The sequence below is a fragment of the Carica papaya genome, chromosome 5 (genome assembly GCF_054855325.1).
Source record: "Carica papaya isolate Zhongbai chromosome 5, ASM5485532v1, whole genome shotgun sequence".
Taxonomy (NCBI): domain Eukaryota; kingdom Viridiplantae; phylum Streptophyta; class Magnoliopsida; order Brassicales; family Caricaceae; genus Carica; species Carica papaya.
This window is the reverse complement of record NC_142313.1, coordinates 34,633,952-34,655,105: the sequence shown is the minus strand read 5'-3', so window position 1 is coordinate 34,655,105 and position 21,154 is coordinate 34,633,952. Positions and strand designations below refer to the sequence as shown.

The window sequence follows — 21,154 nt, the reverse complement described above, 5'->3', positions numbered from 1 at the left end:
CTATTGATGATTATTATTTAAAATTTGTGATAATGCTTTGACTATTGAAATTCAAGATCTTAAATTTTCTTAATAACTTTTTTTTCAAGTTTTGTGTTAAAGCTCTTTATCCTAATACAAAATTTTATGCATTTTCGAAGATACTTCAATAATGAATTTCTAAAGGTAACAAGTATCCACTGATATCGGTCGGGTCCATCCTCGAAAAGGACTTGTCCGATTACAAAGTCAAATCGCATTCTTTGTCCCTGTCTACTAGGAACTCGTGTCTGAATGCCTGATAAAATGTGGTATTTATTTCTACATCTTATACAATAGAAGACAGAATCATTTTATAGTATAGGAAGGGAGCACCATGAACATTAACCTCAATTTAAATAATCTGAGAAACTTTTGTGATATTGCTGTCTAATCTGGAGTCCGAAACAATATAGCTATTTTAATGTTTAATTTACCTGGAAGCCAGATGGCATGGCAATGATTTTCTAAAAGTGCATCAGTATCATCATCTTTAACCTAAGTAAAAAGAAGTATCCGATGGAAAAGCTCTTTAAGTATCAGGTTGGTATCTATTCAGCTTTTAAGAGTCAAAGCTAGAGGATATGAAAAACCTTTGATCCGATTGGTCTAAGTCCATATTCAGCAGAAGGAATACGATACTCTGAAACTATAGCTTTATCATTTTGATATCTTTGCTGTCAGCTCTCTTACAATCTTAGCAGCAACCATTGCGGTCATTCCATCAACAGTGTCTCGCTGTGGATTGAACTCAACCACGTCTGCAGCAACTACATCACCTTGGAGGTTGTGGAGGATGTTAAGGACATCGCGGAAAGAGAGACCTCCAGGCTCAATATGAGATACCCCAGGTGCAAAAGCAGGGTCAAGACAATCCACATCAACAGAAATATACACACCCTTTACTCCTTCTCCAAGTTTCTGTTAAAACATATATGAAAAATATTTATACATTAAGAAACCTTTTACTTCGAAAGCATACAAAATACCCATGGTTGACCATGACAGCCGCATAAATACAGACCAGATTTACTGTCCTAAATCAGCGGGCTTTTCCTGCAAGAAGTTCAAAGGTTTGCGATATTTTTGGTTCAAGGGATAAGCCAGCATAATATACAGCAGTCATCATGGTATACCTCATTACTCTTATCGTTTTTCAGACCACTTGAGCAATTTCCAGAATTTTTTGCTTAATTTTTACTCTACCTCTTGACAATCTCACCATCTCAACAATCAAATATGAAACATATATTTCAAACATACATCTGAGAGAGAATATATATATATATGGAGAGAGAGAGAGAGAGAGAGAGAGAGAGAGAGAGAGAGAGAGAGAGAGAGAGACCAGGTTTTCCAAAAGGTGGCGATCTCTTGAAAAGGTCCGCATTTCATATTGCTCCACGCCAAACCGTTTGCCCTGTTCTCTCCCTTCACTTGTTATTGACCTTATTCCAACCTGCAAGATATGCAACTGCATCAGGCACATTAATAAAACTCAAATATATTCAGCTTCTAAGAATTTCACACTTAGCATATCCAACGTTCTAAAATGTTATTTTCTCAACAGTTCACAGTTTGCCTGCCCAATAATTCCAAGCATCTGAAAAAATGAACCAGGATGATCTGAACAGTTGCATAAAATCATATTTCAGAATTATAATATGTTTTTGGACTTCTTCATATGATTTCTTTTCTTCTGGCCAAACTAATTTGCAGTATATCTAGATGCCAATATGGACTACTAAAATATCCTAAAAGATTTCTTTGGCTCCTTGAAGTAATACCACTAAAAAATATCCTACTCATGGCTTCAAAAGAGCCAAAATCATCATGTGGAACAAGTTAGCTAGTTGATTTACTATTCGAAAAACTTGAACTAAGTTGTTGGCAGTGGTTGACTTGATTTGATTCCATGGCTTGCTGAATGTAAATAATAAAATTATTAATTTCCTAACAACGTACGTTTTTTAAACAATCATTCATCCAACTTTATTTTCACGTTCTCGAGGTATCATTAAAGATGAATGGGGTAGTTACACAACATAGGCAACAGCAAACAGGATCAGGAAACACATTAGGGAAACAGTATGAGGAAACGCACATAGGAAGGATGTGAACGATCTCCATTTACAGGTTATCTTAGGTACCAATAAATTAGCCACTCTGATCGATACGGTGCTAAAGGCCATGCTTGATTAATTAAAATATTATGAATTAGAAAAAAATTTTGGTCACCTGCAAAAGCCGTCTAGCATAACCGCCCTCCATAATCCGAGCAAAAGAAGAGGCATGTGAATAAATATTTCCTTCAAAAGCATTGTAAATATCAGGGTGGGCATCTAGATGAAGAATATCAACAGGTCCTCCAAGCTTTTCAGAGACAGCTCTTACAACAGGAAAAGATATTGAGTGGTCGCCACCTAGAACTAAGGGGCGTAATGGATCCTGAGAAAGCAGACATCATAGGAGCTTAAATTCATCTATTCAACTGAAAAAGTCATTAAACACATGTACATAAAGTGAAACAAAATCTCATTCCCAATAATTAAAATTTTCTCAAAAAAGGACAAGGGAATTACTTTTTCTGCAACTGGTGTAAAATGCAAATCCAATACTCAGATGTAATTCAGAAATCTTTTACCTAACATTTCCTGGTCATTTACCACGCGGACCAGAGACTTGGGATTCTAGGGCTCCCTGTGTCAACTGAATTAACAAAATATCCAATTAAGTGACCATTTTCATATTCTATAGGATGGGTTTTTGGACCACTGAATCAACACCTCTAAGGATTAAGAGTGATAGTCTACCATGTGTTATGGCTTCCCAACCTGTCGTAAATTGAATAGAAGTACAAATAAAAGGCAAGTGTATTTCTCTTCACACATTACTTCCCATTTCACTCAGGTAGGACTGCATAGTGCCTTGCAAATTAACTTTGCAGGTTTTATCACGGCCCAGAAGAAAGCAATTGAATTACCAACTCTTGTAAAAGGAATAAAGAAACGTGACAACTTAAGTGCACAGCAAGAATACGGGTCATGGGCAAGCCACCATTCTCAGCAGCTCAGAATAAAATTATTCATGCATTTCAAATTCCATTAAGAGGGCACATACTTTAGTTTGGAACAAGTAACGCAACATAGACAGAATCTTATTCATTCAACACTACTAAGAATAACTATTCTTCAGACTTAAATATTTGGTACAATCAAGTCAAACTCTCAATGGGATAATAGGAGGACATGAGCTAATGCTCTGCAGCTAAACGATACAAGAAAGATCACAGTGAACATGGACCTTAAATGTAATAATTATAAACCGTCAACCATTAATAGAAAACAGTAATTCACCTCTTCCATAACTAGCTTGACGGACTCACTTATGACATTCATCAACCTGTCATCATCTACACCACAATCTCGAATCTCTTGGACAGGGACATCACCAACATCTGTTAGTACCCGTGGATCATTTAGTTGTTTCCCTGCAGAGGCCAGCATCATTTAAACATATTTGTGTATGTTATTTGTATGTACCTATATGTGTACATAAAAGCCTGGTACAAAAATATGAGAGATAGTGGTTGCAAATTCCAGCAATATCGATGAAACATACAGATTAGAAAATTAGAAGTTTTTCCTCTGGAAAATTTCTAGTTAGAGCTTTAGATTGCTTGAGGTTGAAATTGATTCACAGGTATCACGAAGTTTGTTATGACACAATAAATTGTATCTCAATGACAAGATCAGGTAGAAAGTACGCACGTCCCTAACAGTTCATTAAGCATACTCATGATTGATGCAACCGGAAGTTCTTACATTTTTCCAGCAAATTAAATGTTGGATTCAAAGCATTCAAGATAACCTACGTCCTATATATAGCACATGACTAGCATCATTTCAAAGCACTTGATTATAGTCACCAAGGGGACTATGCATGGCGAATGAAACAAGCATGTGAATCAGCTCTTAATCAAGAGGCCTTAAGACTACCTTCTTCAGTTGTTGAGTTGGTGCTTCCACACCAAATAGCCTCCCTAATTCGCGGGGGAGCGAATGCTGGACCCTGAAGAAATGATGAATTATGTCCAAGAGGAACACCAAGAAGAGTCGATGATGCACCAGCTCCACCTAAGGCACGCACAAGTTCACCCTAGTAAGAATTCAAAATTTTAACCATCAGGTAAGTGTACTCTCTTGCCAAGGTCGCATCAAAATATCTAATTTAAGAAATTAAGTCAATCCTTATGGTTAGATAATAACTAAATAAATAAATAAACAAACAAATAAGAACAGTAAGTATAGAGCACATAGTCTCTCAAAGAAAAGAGAAAATTCAAATTATCTAAAGAAATTAAATTGAAATTAACAAAATAGTATGTTGGACCAACTACTAAGTAGTAACGGCGATGGGACATAAGTATTTAAGGATCAAGTTGACATATACCTTAAGCTTTGCCCTCTCCCGAATGAGAGTAAGAGAAGCATCTATAACACGATTTTGGCCCTTTTCTATTAAAGCAGCAGGTACATTTGCAGCTTTGAGTTTCTGCAAGTAATGAACTCCTCTCTGCCCTATGGTTGACATGGCTGTAAAACCATATACATTCACCTTTAATCAGCGAGCGGCTCTACACCTATATACTCTATAAAGTAAAGCAAAGCAAAGAACAACAACAGCAGCAACAACAACAACAACAACTACTACTACTACTACTACAATAATACTAATAATAATAATAATAATAGCAATAGTAATAAAACTAATAAACTAAGAACTAGGTGAAATTTTGATAAATTTGAGAATGCTCTGAAGATGAGATAGCATAGTTTCATTTCCCTTAGATGAAAAGAAAAAGGGTGATATAAAGGAAGATAAATGCTGGATTATACTACGAAATAAACAAAGGAAAAATAGACAAGATGCATAAGAGTTAAAACAACGCACTGAATAGAATAAAGCACGTAATCATAAATCCACGAGGAAACTTCTAGAGCAGTGCTTAGAACCTGACATTTTGCACTCGTTGGCAATTCCTTCACAGAGGATGAAAACTGATATAACAAGTAACAAATTTTCAACAAATTGGGTAACAAAATAAAATTCTCAAGCATAGGTTGTTCCCTGGCTTCGTTCGAATTCTGCAATTTAATCAAATCGCCGTCCCTTGATCAACCGTGAGGCACGACTCTAGAACATGTATTTGGTTTATAGAGCTTTTTAATTCAAAAATAAGATCGGTACATCTCAACTTTCTTTCATTTAAATTATAACTAATTTCTTCCTCATTTCAGCAACGTTACATAGCTCTTAAATTAAGCTACGAAATTCCTTCAACATTAAACAACGTAAAAAGCAGAAGATGAAAAAAAGAAAGACACGCTACTATTATCCGAGCAAATAGTAGAATCACAATCTACATAAATCCTCAGTTTGGCAGGTCAGAAAATTAACGATTGTGCAAAAATACCTTAATGAGAGAAGAGCAGAGAAGATGAATGAAACACAGAACGGAGAGAGAAGGACTGAGACAATACGGTAATGAGTCGTTCGAATTATAAAAGAGGAAGAGCGGGTTTTGGCAAAAATTAAACAAGAAGCAACCAGGCAACTTTTTCGCAAATTTCAATTGACTAGGAAGAAAAAGCATGCTCTCTCTCCGTACTTGAAATGAAAAACAAAAAAAGAAAGAGTAACGCAAATATCAGTGATAGACAATTATGTTGATTCACCCACATTCTTTGTATCTGAACTTTCACTTTAAGCGTAGGGGGAGTGCCCGTAATGCAGAAGTGAATTGATTCAGCCACTACCACATTCCTATCTGGGAATTCCATTTTAAGTTTCATGAGTGCCCGTGGTGGAGAAAAGTTAGTGGCCCTCGATGCCGTTGATTTTGCTGACATGGAATGTTTTGCCAAAACAAATCCAAGTGACAAATCCCAAAATAGCAAAAATGATGTCTCGCGCTTAGGGGGCGGCCCAATGTGAGCGGGGAAGTAGGCTAGTTGCAGCAGTTGCCACAATAGCGTCCAAATCAAATGACAGTAGAGGTTGGTTTATGGGACTCGTGAGTCACGGGACATTTTATTTTTATTATATATATATTTATCATTCAATTAAATTATTTATTACGTAAAAATAATTTTAACTTTTTTAAAAATAATTTTGTATGCTTTTAAAGTTAATACTTTTTTTGTCTACAGTGGTGCTAGAAAAGAACATCTTCTATACTCATTGATTTTATTACTTGTAGTTTTTTACTAAACAAGTGGCTGAAGAGTTTTTATGTAAAAATTTATTGATGTTCTGCAATTGATTTATTTTCTCTTGATTGATTGATTAATATAATATCTATTTTAATTTTGCGCAAGAAGGAAAAAGATTAACTGATATTGCACCTTTCTGCCCTTTTGCACATTGTCCATAACTGCTCTTCAATCTTCTTTCTTCTGATATATTTCTGCTTTCCTTTTCTCCCTCTTCAACTTGTGGGTTCTCTATGTTATGAAAGAAGAAACACAATGAGGAAGCGGTATGAGTTTTTTTAAGCTGAGAACCTTTCAATAAAATGCTCTAATTTTAACACCATTAGATCCCATTCGTCAGGGCAATATATCTACGAGTTTGTTTCTTTTTTTTTTCTTAATTCAGCTTATAAAAAGTAACTGTACCCAATTGTCTCATCACTAGTTTTAACTAAAAGAATTCAATAATTTACTTGAACACTGAAGCAAGTTTTGCCAGTGATTAACTATTTGTGCAACACAACACATTATGTAAATGAACCTGCTCCAAACATATTATAAGTTTTATATATTTTTTTTTATACTCATTAACATTGAGCGTAAAACTCAAGACTTTTAAACCTCACAGAATTTGAAATTTGAAGAGTCAAAAGGAAAAAAAAAAAACGAGATGTAAATACTGTTTGAAATGAGACAGAAAAGAATTATGAGCTTCCAAGGAAAAGAAGTTTAGATTCAAGTAAATATCTAGACTAATTCTTCCTCAAAAGTAATCTAGGCTAATTGTTACATACAAGGAGCATTTGAGGGCACGTGTAAGGCAACAAGTTAAGAAATAGTTTATACCCGCTGAATAACAACCAAGGAATTAAACTCAAGCAAAATACTGGCTTTTAATTTTGATCTATGGGAAGAAACCATACAATTCAGAAACCTTCTGTAACGGCACACTTCATTACAAAAATTTGCACCTAGCTCTACTTTTTAATACAGTTCAAAATTTTATATTCTACTACTAATAATATATTACAAAGTCTTAGCTTGCAGACCTGATAAATAAATCTCCACAAAACATAGGGATGAGAGACCTCCATCTCCAACTCAATCCGTTTGTAAAGTTTGGCACAATCCCAAGGTAACGTATTGACACACAATTGCTAAGACAGATACCATTCCGTGCATCGTCTCAGGCTGAAATCCATCCTTGAGCAAGCAGAAACCAACAAAAAACTCAGGGAAGGACCAATACGCTCCCTAGAATGGCATTAAAAAAGAGCTTAAGGAAAGACTAGCATCCAATTTAGGGAGTCAAAACCCAGTAGACTCGACCAATGAAGAATATGATGCATTTTCGTCAGCAGCAGGATGCCCCTTTTCATGATCCTTCCTTAACACTTTGTGTTTACTCTTAGGAAATAATCCTGCAACTTGGCCAGCCAATTCACCCAATTCAAATCTTTGTTGCTTCATTGATTCCAAGTCACCTTCCCAACAGGTTTCAGAAATAATTTCAAGTGCTTTGTCCATCTTATCCTCCACCACAAGATCTCCATTTTGAAGGAGGACAAGGTAAACTTGTTCAGCAGCAGCTTTACGAATCTACAATGAAAAAGCAAGAAGAAAGAAGGTTTACTGACTCGAAAGAACAGGTTATCATATCATTGCTTTCAAAGAAGCAGCTTGGAAAGTAAAACTCCAAAGAGACTAAACAAAGTTCACAGAGAAACACATACAAGTTGGTTTTCCGAAAGTAAAGCAGCTCCATCAGGCACAGAATGCAAAAATGATTTTCAAAAGATTTATATTATGCAAGATTTTTCTTAACACCGCTTACCTTAGGGTATCGATGGCCAAGAAACGTAAGAAGTTGAGAGAAGGCCCGGGCATTGATGGGCTCCATAACTGAACTGATGTATCCAAGTACTGCAATGCCTGAGTATAACTTAGAGAAGTCCTTAGAACCTTTTAATTCCATTGCCAGGGAATCCAAAACACCAGCATAAAAAGTCAAAGTGTGATCCTGGAAATCAAAATTGTAACAATCATTTACATTTATTCATACAAGAATTTCTCATCACCCAGCCTCTCCATTCAATACATGAGTTCTACTCCTATGCGAACTCTCACAACATCAATCGGCAAAAGAAAAGGCAAATAAATCAAAAAACCACACTCATGCTTCTGAGAGTTTCTATATAGACCAAGATTGACACAATACTCTTTTTTTTTCCAGATTAGTAGATTGATATAATGCTTTAAAGAAATAATTCACACAGGATAGAATGAGATGACAGAGCAGAAACTCATCAGCTCTTATTTCAAGAAATTGTACTTCAATCACCATGACCATCGATTCTTTTAAATTAAATTTTGTTACTCACCCGTTTTTGACATATTTGGTCTTCATATAATTAGTTCCCAGTTGTAGTTATGCAGATGGACTTTGATTACAATTGATATAATTCTCGCTCTCATTTCTCTTGAAATGTGTTATTAACTTTGAAAGCTGGGGGATGGAGAATTGGCAAAAAACTAAAATGTCCTAGGGTGCTAGAGAAAAATATTCAGCCTTCAGAAATTTACAGCATCCCTTGCAAACAAATAAAGTATAAACAACACCAACCCCCAGATTAATCTGGCTGTGGCAACAAGAGGAAGAGAAAGAAAGGGATGCAGTTAACATACCTCTGTATTAAAAAATACCTTCCTGCTGAGTAGAATTTCAATAGTCTGAAAATACATAAGAAAAAAAAAAAAGTTAATCAATGGAGTCTATAACCAAGATCAGAATTGTAGAATAATGAAATATGGCAGAGAGTCTAGACAAAGTATGCAAGTACAAAAATGCACGATCAATTGCCAAAAATCAATTTCGAGATAGCTCATCCAAAAGCAAGGAGTAATTCGAGAGATGCTTACTCCAATATTTTAATTATCACCTTGTTTAATTATTTTGGTCATTTTCTTCATATATTAGATATATAATAAAATATCCAATCTGGCAAAAGCAGGCCAAAAGCAAATTAGGAGCCGACCATTTGCTTCAATAATTCAAAAACTTCAAAGCAGTGGCCAAACATACTTTTTCATCAGGAGATAGAAATTATTTCAGTTATTGTGCTAAGAAATTAACTAGGAAAAGAAAAAGATAAGGTATGTTTAGCTGTGAAAAATTTTTGCCCAGAAATGTTTTTCCAAAAGTGATGAAAGCTTTGTTTGGTTACTACAGTAAGAAAACCTGTCTGGAACCTTTAGGAAAATTTAACATGTCCAACTAAAACCCTGTGAGTTAGGGCAACTTGACAGTAAGAACATGTGCACTTGAAAGAAAGCTTTGTCACCAATAGTTCTGTTGTATTGCTAAAGCAACAAATTCATAGCAATTACAGTTTCTTTTTATTCTTTCCCTTTTTGGGAGAATATCAACAGCAGCTTCTGTTACCTTAAAGGTGGGTATAATGACTCTATCACATTTCTTGTATTCTTGTAGAATCCAGAGTATGTCATTAGATAGCAAACATTCTCTCAGACTTCTTTCATTGAGGTCCTCAGCTTCACCTGCTTGAAGATAATCCAACAGTGCCAGGATGGATACTTTTCTCAAAGAATCTTGCAGTCCACCAATTGATATGACCAATCCTGACAGCACAGCTTTACTATAGCAACTAAATTTCAATAACTGTACCAAACGAGGATATGAAAAGGTAGGTACCTACAGCAAGCATGCAATGATTATTTAGCTTAAAACCAGAAAACTAATCAAGCAAAATGAAAAAGTTAACCATGTATCCTCACCCCCCACTTCAAATCTCCATCATTAGGGATAAGTTCTTCAAGTTTTTCTCGATAAGGTATAAATGGGACAAAAATTTTCTCGTGATGCAAAATCCTTTGAAGAACCTTTGCAGCAGCTTCTCTTAGTTTATCCATCTTCTCTACAGCTTGCTTGACAAGTGCCCCAACCAAGGTAGCTGCAAGATTTGCATCAAATAATGAGGTAATCTGGTCATTCTTGGTTAAGTTACAATCAGGCCTCTCCAACCCAGACTCAACTACACATGCTTTTCGCACTGCACCAATTGAATCTCTCTTGCAAAGGATGTATACACATCTTTCTATGCCATTAATAGCAGCATCACGAACCCAAGAACCTACATCTCCTCTATTATCAACAGAATAGTCATCAAGAGCTTTAAATAAACAATTCATCACTTTGTTCTTGATCAGACAAAATAGAGGCACATCATCCTCCCTAGAACGAATTTCAGAATGTTCTCTCGTCTCAGTTAATGTCTCACATACAGATACAAGCCCTCTAACAGCATTTACACGTGCTTCAGCATCTCTCTGCTCAGGATTATCCTACATAAACAATCATCCAGCGATAAGATTCAGTTAACTGAATGAGAAATTTTCGTAATAACAGAATTATCCATCAGCAAGTGTACCTCAATTGCACAACATTGACAAAGCTTCGTAAGCACATCTTTCCACTGACTGGCCAAAAGTTCATATGGCAAAACACCTAATGCCAATGCAGAACCTCTTCGAACAGCCACATTTGCATCTTTCAGCAGCTCTAGGTACTTCAACGTTATACCACAAGCATCTGCACCACTAGTAGTGACAAGGTATGCTTGAACAAATTGTTTAATAGCTTTAACAGCTGCATTCTGTACATAACAATAATCTTTCAGAATTTAGTGTCATAAAGCAGATAACATAAATCAAAAGGCAAAAATCTTAACAAGACAAGGACCTGTATTTGAGAATTAGGGTGTCTTAGATTCTCATTGAGAGTATCAAGCAAGCTTCGCTTTATTTTTTCTGATAGTGACACATGAGACAAAGAGATACACTCGATGAACCTTGAAACAGCAGAGCGCATTATCTCGCCACCCTTCCCACGGTAAAGGCGTGCTTTCTCAATGGCAGGGACAATGCCAGCAACATGTTTTTGTTTATCTGTAAAATTTTGAAAGAAAAATGTCCAATGTAATGTAAATGACAAGCCCAAAAGCAAATAAGAAAAGCTGTCATGTTGAGTAAAGACCACTAGGCAAAAGATCAATTTTACAACCAAAAGAAACAGCTAACAAAATAATCTCTCTTAGAGAAGCTTCCCCAGTTGCTTGCTAGAAATCTGAATAAACTGGCTGAATCATCTAAATCTAGACCAACCAAGCCAACATTCATTTTCCAAAACTACTCCTAATTATCTCCATTTTGTTTCTTTCCCAAACCTTTAGCTTCACATTCTCCATGCTGAGAACTGAGAGTTTACTCCCAAAAAGGAAACTGTCTTCAGTATAGACTCACACCAACTGAGGGAGATGCCTTTAGACAATAATATACCAGTATCAGATTGTTTCACAAATACTTAATATTTTCTTCATAGGAAAAGAAATGATATTGTTAAGAAGAACTTACAAAAGGAGCACCAAGTATCCCAAAAAAAGAAAATAAATAAAAGAGAAATAAAAAGAAAATTAATCTTGCAAAAGAATAGTTAGTGAATGTCTATACAAGATAGAAAAAGATTTATCCTTAAATTGCCCGTGAGCCTTAGTCCATAAGGATGCCAAGAAAGAATAAAAAAAGTAGAGATGTGATTCCTGAAAATCCTAGCATCAAGCTAGCCATATCACCCACAACCTAGTGAAGAAAAGCCCCCTTCGCTTTGACCTCCTTCAAACTCATACCCAGCATAAGAGAAAAAAAAAATCCAGAATAATACAGCGAGAAACCCAAGAAACAGAAAAAATATCAAAAATATGTACACTAGAAGAGAGAAACAACAAAAGAAACTGCATACTAGAAGAGAGAAACAGTAGAATTCCAAGTCTTCGCAATTCTAAGCTCGAGAAAAAGAAAAGACAGAGAAGAAAAGGCTGTAGAGTAAGGAAATTTAGTGGAACGGTGAGTGCACGGTTAAAAGTGAAGAGGTTGGATCGCCAGAGAAAGAGTCCACTATCCACCACTAAATATTTAAGAAATTTCTAAACACCCTTTATTATCTATTTGAAACTTAAAATAATTTTTTTCTTTTGAAACCTAGAGATTAAGCATAATGTCTTTTGAAATTATAATTATGTTAAATTTTCCCTCCAAACTTGTAATACATTAATTTTCTTCTTCCAAATTAAAAATAATTCACTGTTAGCTCGCTATTAAACTTTAAATATTGGTTGTTCAAAAGAGAGAACTAATATCAGTTGTTGTCTCGTTGACAACTAAGTTTCTAAAGACTGCACCCAATAATATGGTTAGAGTTTTGCTGAGTCCAAGTGGATTATTGCCTTGTTGGAACCTATTTTTTTGTACAAAAGGCGTCAACTGTAAACAAAATAAGACTAAATCTTTTCTGCACACCAACACAATAAATGGAAAATCAAAGGGTAAATAGTTTAAAAGCAAGCTGGTAAAGAAAATACATGTCAAATAAGGACTATGAAACAGAAGTACCGACCAGAAGAAAGAGCATAACCACACTGATGTATGGCCAACACAATTTCTCCAGCTGCCAATGTCGCACCATGACGCATGCATAAATCAGAGGAAAGAGTGCAAGGTATCAGTTTCTCCAGCACCAAGTTCACAAAGTGATCAGGATCATATTTTACAAGGGCAGAAAGAGCCTCTGCAGCTAGTTCTCTCAATCCCTTATCCTAAGATATAAATAGTAACTGGTTATTCATTATTAAAAATTTCAAAACATGAAATGCAGCAACATAAAAGATTTTTTAAAGTTCATGGCAGATTTTGCATTCCATCTCAGTTATATCAATTGCTGTGTGAAGTTAACCGCCAACCAAATCCAGGTTTTCTTTAATGAAGGTGGCAAACATCAGAGGCTAAAAGAAATTTAACAATCATCAGCACAAGATTGCTGCAAAATAATCAAGTCAAGCATGGTATCTTCCCAGAGACCATCAGAGTTCATTCTAAAATCTGCAAGTTGGTTTTAGTAAGCATTTTTTTTAAATTTATCAGTGCTTACTAAAACTCTGGATCCCAATTAACTTCTTTAATTTGTTACAAAACTTCTGAACTTCATTACCAATAAGTGGAAAAATGATGTTTCTTTACCCACCATCATTCAAAATAACTCTTCCCTACAACAGGAAAGGAAAAAACTATTTTGCATTAAATAGAACAGAAACAATCTGCACCTAAAGGAAAAAAAAAAGGCAATGAAAATACGGACAAGGAGAAGAGATCTACAAGATCCCATTGAAGAATCATTTTATGTCACATTAGCCCTACCAAAATTGAGTAAAACTAGGAGCCTACCCTCCTCCCAAATCCCAGTTCAGTACGAACAAGAAGCATTAAAAAAAATGAGTTCAATGATACAGCTGTGAAGTTGTAGACCGTGTAGCCTTCACATGCCAAGTTTATAGTAAGTGCAAAAAGGACAACAGGTACTAGCATACTATTATCATCCAAGAAAGGAAAGTGAATCAACAACCAGTCACAAATCAATCCAGGAACTGTCAAGTCCATTTTCATTGTGGAGATGGCATAACACAGAGTTTAAGATAATACCCAATGGCAAATCTTGTTATTCAGCAGTTCATCCACAAATGGATGAAGATATCCCTCATACTGAGCAATACAGACTGCAACATGGAGATAAGAGTTCAACCGTGATGAAAGTGAAAAGTAATCTGCTATATTCACTATGTTGATTCCATGAGGGAAATTCCCTTGCCTCCCTACGTTCTCCTGAAAAGCAGCTGCAGCCGCCCTTCTACAGTTGACCTAATTATGATATGGAAAAAGTTAGGTAACGAAACCACATGATAATATGATGAACTCGTGGAGGTCAACAAAACCCAGGGAAGGGGGAAGGAGAACATAATAACAATAAGGATTAGCACCTCACGGTCATAGCAAGCCACTGTCAGTAAGTGGGGAGCTAGCTGTTCCAACACCTTTCTCATATCTGTGTGGTAATATGCACGACCAAATGCCCAGCAAACATAGGCAGCTGCATCACGGACATGAGATCCAACACTATGGGGACCTCTTCGCACATCATAATGCAGTGCCTGTTAAGAAAATTCAATTCTGATCAGCATTATTGAGTCACACTTGTTCATGGTACAATAAGTTACCTGAAAGTGACTGCTTGGAAAATCATAGCAGATTTCTGAAATTAATCAAGAAAGAACTAATTTCAAGTGATGTGATCCAAGTAGAAAAGCATACAGCTTAAATATATTCCCAACAAAGTGAAACAATACTTGGAAAATTATTCACGACAAACCATACCACGGTGAAATGGCATGAAAACACAACTGGCTAAACTTCAATAAGAATGCGAAGGGACATCATTCTTCAAAAATGAAATCCTAAATTTATGCATATAAATACATCAGAATTTAACTATTTGTTACAAACAAATCCTGGATCATTATGCCAGAGTTTGACACCTTTTCTTGGTATGCCAGAATTTGACAATTGAAAACAAATAGATCCAGTAACCAAACCTGACAAGGAAACAGAAAAGTACAACCTTCACAACAACAGGTACAACTTTGGGAAGACTTCTAGGTAAGAGCAATCCTCTACGTGCCAATTCAGCCAATGCCAAGCAACCCCCATGCCACGAACCATCTCCCTGAAAATTTATAGTGAATCAAAATGATTCTGCATCTCCAGAAATGTCACCCATAAAGGTACTTAAAGTTAATCAGTGAGAATGCAGTTCCAATTAGATTTGTCTAACATAGCCACTCTGTACATTTCAATGATAGTATACCTCGCCTGGTGAGAAAAGCTCCAATACAGATGAAACAATCTCTTCTGATAGGGAAGATGTTAAACGCGAAGTAACTCGACCTACACCTTTTGCAGCAGACCAACGGACAACAGTGTCCTACAGGACCACCAATACAACAATATCAGCAGAGAAAAAAAAAAGGTAAGTTTTCGCAAAGGCAGACTTGAGCCGAATGAAAAACAAGAGGGAGGATGAACTAACCCAAATTGGACTGATAAACATATTCATAACATATTATGGTCTAATCATGCCCTAGGTTGCAAGGATTTACTAGAATACCTTATATAAAGGTTATGAACTGCCTTGAAAAGTGAATGCTATATGCAAACTTTCTCCTTGAAGGCTCACCATTTTATTATTAGAAATCTACCAAAGAAACTAACTTAAACTAGGTAAAGAAAAAGGTTCTTTGCAAACTCAGACCATACCACATTTTCATCCCTCTAATTTGAACCAACACATTGTTTCTCATTATTCAGATTTTTCCAAGTACTCAAAACTCTCTTCAATCTCTCATGCTCTATGCATCTTCTAGATGATCTCAACAAATGAAAATGCCAGGACTCTGTAAGTAACTCCGCGAAATGCTGCAGTGGGAGGGAAAGGGCCACATATTGCATATTGCTTACGAGGCCTGACACTGAAAATGACAACACCAGCATACAGTTTTTCTAAAGCTTAGGAGGCTCAAATCAATGAGATATTAAACACTGGTGCATCTAGAGACCAAGCAAGCCAGCTTTGCAGAATTATCATCCAAAGCATTCAATGATGCGGTTACTTTACAAGAAAAACAATCCAGTTCTCACTGGATCTCACCCTTGAAACATACCGTGTCCCTCAATCCAGAAAGTAACATCTCAATGATCTCTTCAATTATTTCTGGAACATCCATATCTTCCTCTTCAGGGCAGTTCGAATTTTCTTGTAGTCTTGTGGGCTCAGGAATCACACTGTGCTCCAACTGATCGATATTTCTGGATGTAGTCAAAGAAATATTCTTGCCAAATGAGCTAGTTTTTCCCTGCAAGGAAAGCACGTGAAGGTACCATCAATTGGTTATTACTAAGTGGTTGACCACAACAACTTCCACAGGAGTAGTTTCTTGAAACAGCAACCTAAAAAGAGGGAATATAGAAACTGGCAAGGAAAATTGAAGGCTGGAGGGGCAAACAAAGGAAAAAGAGATCTAAAAAAGTTTCCAAATATTTGTTCCATGAAAGCCAAATCAAAAAAAATTTTCTCAACATCTTAATCAATCAAAATTCGAATCAGCACATCTCTTCAAAATTAAAGATCAAAACCAGACCACATAACGCCAGGATAGTGAACGATGAGGAAGAGAAGTGAGCCCAATTCGTTGAGTTAACTTGACCAAGTACTTGCGAAGTAAAGGACTCCGAGCTGCAGTACTTGACTTGCTTAACACAGAGACATCATTCCAGACTACAGGAACCACATCCAATAATAGTTTCCGAGCACCAGCCTGACTATAACAAGATACATATGAGAATTAAATGCTGAACATATAGCAGGAAATGTTAAGGTAATGTTTAGAACAAATTTAGAATTTCTTTAGTATTTATTTGCAAATACACACCTAATTTCATTAGAAAAATGCAATTCTATTAGAAGATTATAAAAATTGAGCTCGTAGAGAATTTCACGAGAAATTAGAACAATGTATTCCAAATTCCATCAAATTTTATGAAGTTTTGTAAGTTTTGTTCCAATTCCATATAAGTTCAAAGTTTATTATTTTAGTAGGACTCTCATCATCTTTTAGTTTAAAAAGTATGGATTTGCAAATAAATTACACACAAAGTTTTAATTCTTTTCCAAACATAACCTAAAAATTAATACTACAAAAAACATCAGATGATATCGTTTTAAGTTGACAGGATTGAAAAAATAAATAAATAAAAGCAATATGTAACTTGAAATCTATACTTCTTCAATACGAAAAAGAAGTGTTTGTTATATAGTACAATCAACTTCAACTAACAACAGTGTCTGTTATATGGTACAATCAACTTCAACTAACAATACAAACCTTAAAAATGGCAGCCAATGCTTCCACTGCACCAAGTAACTGAAAATGATTCATGACATCATCTGAGATAGAAGATGAGACTTTGTGCGCCCACTCAACAAAGCTGAAAAGCAGCAAAATAGATGAGTATGTAATGTTGTATGGTACAGAGTAATTAATTTCTCCGTACAGTAAGATTAGCCCGAGATCAAAAATTCCATAGAAATGATACATATTAAACCAGTGATTCATTCTAATGCAATTAAAAAAAAAAGTTTCTCCTTCTCAAAGAGGCCAGGAAAGAAGTATATCAACAACAACACCAGAATTCAATTAAAAGTTTTTAAAAAGAACTATATTCTAGCAGCAATTTTCGAATAGATTATTCAAAAAATTTTGGTGACAAGACATCAGAAGTGATAAGGAAAACCTTGTAAAGGCCTTTGTCATGTCTGGACGCGTTAGAAGCCTAGAGAGCAGCAGCCCAGCTATGGTGCGCATTGGACCAGAACTGCAAAGATAATCCTTAGAGAAACCAAGTATCCTTAGTACCAGTGGAGCAGGCTCATTCTCATCAATACTGCTATCATTTGCAATGCTAGTATCAACAGAGGAGATATCAAATGGAACTAATACAAGAATAGAGAGCCACAAGAGTATCACACATTGCGCTTCCATCTCCCCAGTGCTTTCTTGACGCAAAGAAGTCACTGAAGCTGTATTGTGGCACTTCTCCAAAAGAGAAACTGCGAGTTCCAAATCGGATACTTGATGTGGGAAGAACTTGATGACGGCTTTGTATCCGCAAACTGTAACGAGAGAATAAATAATGATACTTATTGGCTTGATTACTTGGAGAATTTCATCAGACTCTACACCTAATTCAACGGTTTTAGAACGGATAATGGACATCAAAGGAGAAACTATGCTCTCGAGATAAGGCTCTAGGAGTTGGCCCTGCTCCTGATACTTATCCATCTGCATCACATAACAAGATATTAAACAGTAAGTTGTTTTTTCCTTTTTAATTATGAATTATCATGGAGATAGCAGAACGAATTTCAACGAAATGAAAATTAAACAGTTCAACTAATTTGTAATGACAATATGTTATCCACAATCATCAACAAATTAAAAACAGTTGCAAGGTCCAGAAAGAGAATACGATAGATCGGATCTTGTAGACAGAAGAAGGATCCGTCACGCGGCCATTTGAAACGATGTCCTCTAAGAGGGATTTGACGAGTTTCCATTCTTGCAAGAAGTACCTCTGCAGAACCCTCTCTTTGGAATCGTGCTCGTCGTCTTCTTCTTCGTTCATCGCCACCTCTCTTTCCTCCTTCGAGGTGTCCTGACTCTTTATTGTCGCCATTGTTTTTGATATTCAATTCGATTTGCCCAGAGAGGAGAGGTTTGATTCCCGCCTGTGGGAGGGAACACTCACTGGTCTCTAGAATACTTGTGCGAACCAATTATTCGGTAATACGTTATGTAGACCAAGTTTATGGTGTATAATCGTCTTAATTAAGAAAATGCCGGTTAATTATTTTAAAAAGCCAATATTTGAAATAATAAATGTGTCGTCAGGTGGTTGGGATGGAAGGCTTGTTCCTGGAGTGTGTTCCGGAACTCCATTGGACTGGGTTGGAAATTGGAAAAAGTGGGCTGGAACAGAGAGAGTGTCCAATTCTATAAATGAACCGGAGAAGAGAGAGAATAATTAAAAAAAATGGTAAAAAGAACATTCCGTTGCCGGGACTTGAACCCGGGTCTTTCGGGTGAGAGCCGAATATCCTGACCAACTAGACTACAACGGATCCATGCTTTGGGATATCGAGTAAATTATTTGTAATATACTTCCAATTATAAGGTAAAAGTGAAAGTTAAATTTTAAGCGACACTATATAAATAATAATATAATATCTTATTTTACACAATAATATAAAAAATAATTAATAAAAAAAAGATCTTAGTGGAGAAAAGAGACTAGAGATGAAGTGCAAGAAAAGAAAGAAGATATGAATAGTTATATGCACAAGATAATTGAGAAGAAATTTTAAATTATTATTATTTTTTAGTTAAGTTTGAAAATAATAAAAAAAAAAGACCAATAGATAAAATTATATCATAAAATTAAAGAAGATTATGAAAATTTGTAGATCTTATTTGTATAATTTCTTTTATACTGTGGTAATCCTTAAAATATTTTATATTATATAAATTTTTTTCTTTTAATTAAGTAAAAATAATATAACTAAAAGTATTTTAAGTGATGATATTAAGATTTATTGAGCATATGATTTTTTTTTATTACTCTGTATTATGAACATGTAATATATTAAGTAAATTATTGTTATCCATCTCTCGAGAATTTTAGAATTAAGAAACATTAAACCAAACTCTAATATCAAATATCATTTCATTAGATATTACATTGCTAAAAAGGAAGTTGAGCTCAAGTGCACGAAGGGTTAAGATCAAGTTAGTAGTTGATATTTATTATTCATAAATTAGAATTATTATACGCCTTTTAGTTTGTTGGTAGTTGTGATTCATAAATTAGAAATATTATCTGCCTTGATTTATTATTGATTGTAATTCATAAATTAGAGTTACTTGTTATTCATGTATTTAAAATTTTTAAAAATTGTATTAATATTTATATATAGTTATGGGCTTAATGCTTTTAGGAATAAACACAATTGAAAACTTGAATCTTTATATTAATCTCTCTTACTTCTTCCTCCAATTTTCAAGCGTAACACCAACATTCTTGTATATCTTTGGTGCCTAAAACTAAGTACCATAAGATTCTTCAGATATTTACTCTATTAATTTATGTATTGTGAAAACTATTATTAAATAGACTTTTATTCTTTTTTCAAATAATATTGCGAGCAATTATTATACTGCTTGTTTGATAAAGAGACTTGTTTTTCTGTAGAATCTGTGAAGTAGTTTATATTTGTCAAACAAAGAAGTTTATACTTATAAAAAATGTTATCAAACTCTTTAATTTATTTCACATATACATTAACACACATCTTAAATTTTCCACAATAAATTAGAAACACCATATAATATAACTGGAGAAAAAACTTCACAATTCACACTTTTCATGTATCCATTACGTATAATTTTTATCTACACAACATGAATAAGAACAACGAAAATAACACAGAAGAAGATGGGTGGGGATGATCATTATATGCAGAAACAAGGTTTACATCCTCATGGAAGATAGAGATAGAGGTCTGATTATGGCTTCTTGACGACCCTGGCTCGATAAGCAGCCGCGTATCTATGAAACAAAGCGAGAGCATTGCTTGTGACTTGAGCCACGTTTGTGACTTTACCCTTGATGGTAGCCTTCATCTTGCTCATTCGACGACCTGGGAACTCATTAATGCAATTAAAAGCATTGGTGAGAGCGGACCCTTCCCAAGTCTCAATATTACTGATATGCCAAGAGTAATCATCGTCTAAATCTTGTTCAATTAAGCGGTGTAGCTCTTTAATTGACTGGCCGAGTTGGTCTACGCTCTCACTTATTTGTGCCAAACAATCTCTCACGGCTGGCCACTCCCTTGCCTTGACTGCCTTGAGTTCTTTTTCCACTTTCAATAAATATGACCTGGTGTGTTGGGCTCTATACAAACTTACGATCAAAGAGATTTGAGCCAACTCTTCTGGGGTCTTGGCTGTATGGTTGGCGAACGCGGAGAGACTCCGGACACAGAGGGCTCGGTAGCGGGTTTTATTGCAGGACTCCTTGATGTAGTCCAGGGACCTGGATGAATGCCTGGCTCCAGAGGCTGACTCGATAAAGCCTCCAAGGCAAAAGATGGAGAGTAGAAGAAGGGAAAGGCGGAGTTTGACCATGGATAATGATGGTTGAAGAATTAAACGAGTGAGACTGATAGAGAATGATGTTGAAAAGAGGTAGTAGCCGAAGAGTATTTATAGGTAGAAAGAGGAGAAATGGCACATGCTAACTCTGCCAGCTTCGTTTAATGAACCGCAAAGCATGCACTACTTGTAGCCTAATATGCAGTTGAATTTGAA

At 35.5% G+C, this 21,154-nt stretch overlaps 3 protein-coding genes and 1 non-coding gene across 9 annotated transcripts; all 4 read right to left on the bottom strand.

The window, feature by feature from the left end:
- Positions 1-372: 372 nt before the first annotated feature.
- On the bottom strand, positions 373-5,782 carry ARGAH1 (arginase). 5 transcript variants are annotated; one of them, XM_022033855.2, is made up of 7 exons: positions 5,758-5,782; positions 4,468-4,610; positions 4,014-4,173; positions 3,372-3,505; positions 2,254-2,463; positions 1,364-1,474; positions 373-939 (listed from the first exon to the last, which is right to left on the bottom strand). In XM_022033855.2, exons 2-7 carry the CDS (start codon positions 4,606-4,608, stop codon positions 679-681), a joined length of 1,017 nt encoding a protein of 338 aa, XP_021889547.1. In that variant the 5' UTR covers positions 4,609-4,610; positions 5,758-5,782; the 3' UTR covers positions 373-678. The 5 variants fall into 5 exon arrangements, with proteins under 5 accessions (XP_021889547.1, XP_021889546.1, XP_021889545.1 ...); XM_022033854.2 differs by lacking the exon at positions 5,758-5,782 and adding an exon at positions 5,492-5,745; XM_022033853.2 differs by lacking the exon at positions 5,758-5,782 and adding an exon at positions 5,031-5,467.
- Positions 5,783-7,137: 1,355 nt separating this feature from the next.
- Positions 7,138-18,582, bottom strand: TTN1 (ARM repeat superfamily protein). 2 transcript variants are annotated; one of them, XM_022033850.2, is made up of 17 exons: positions 18,255-18,582; positions 17,520-18,067; positions 17,111-17,213; positions 16,367-16,543; positions 15,890-16,081; positions 15,037-15,153; positions 14,791-14,895; positions 14,153-14,323; positions 13,818-14,033; positions 12,739-12,937; positions 11,029-11,234; positions 10,718-10,942; positions 10,065-10,631; positions 9,712-9,981; positions 8,955-8,999; positions 8,104-8,289; positions 7,138-7,868 (listed from the first exon to the last, which is right to left on the bottom strand). In XM_022033850.2, the coding sequence occupies exons 1-17, from the start codon at positions 18,459-18,461 to the stop codon at positions 7,578-7,580; spliced, it is 3,825 nt and encodes a 1,274-aa protein (XP_021889542.2). In that variant the 5' UTR covers positions 18,462-18,582; the 3' UTR covers positions 7,138-7,577. The 2 variants fall into 2 exon arrangements, with proteins under 2 accessions (XP_021889542.2, XP_088076471.1); XM_088220345.1 differs by lacking the exon at positions 16,367-16,543.
- A 251-nt stretch (positions 18,583-18,833) lies between these two features.
- On the bottom strand, positions 18,834-18,906 carry TRNAE-CUC (transfer RNA glutamic acid (anticodon CUC)). Its single transcript has one exon. It is a non-coding gene; the product is annotated as a tRNA-Glu (tRNA).
- A 1,282-nt stretch (positions 18,907-20,188) lies between these two features.
- On the bottom strand, positions 20,189-21,036 carry UNE11 (Plant invertase/pectin methylesterase inhibitor superfamily protein). The gene has a single exon (XM_022033866.2). The coding sequence runs from the start codon at positions 20,969-20,971 to the stop codon at positions 20,348-20,350; it is 624 nt and encodes a 207-aa protein (XP_021889558.2). The 5' UTR covers positions 20,972-21,036; the 3' UTR covers positions 20,189-20,347.
- Between the last annotated feature and the right edge of the window lie 118 nt (positions 21,037-21,154).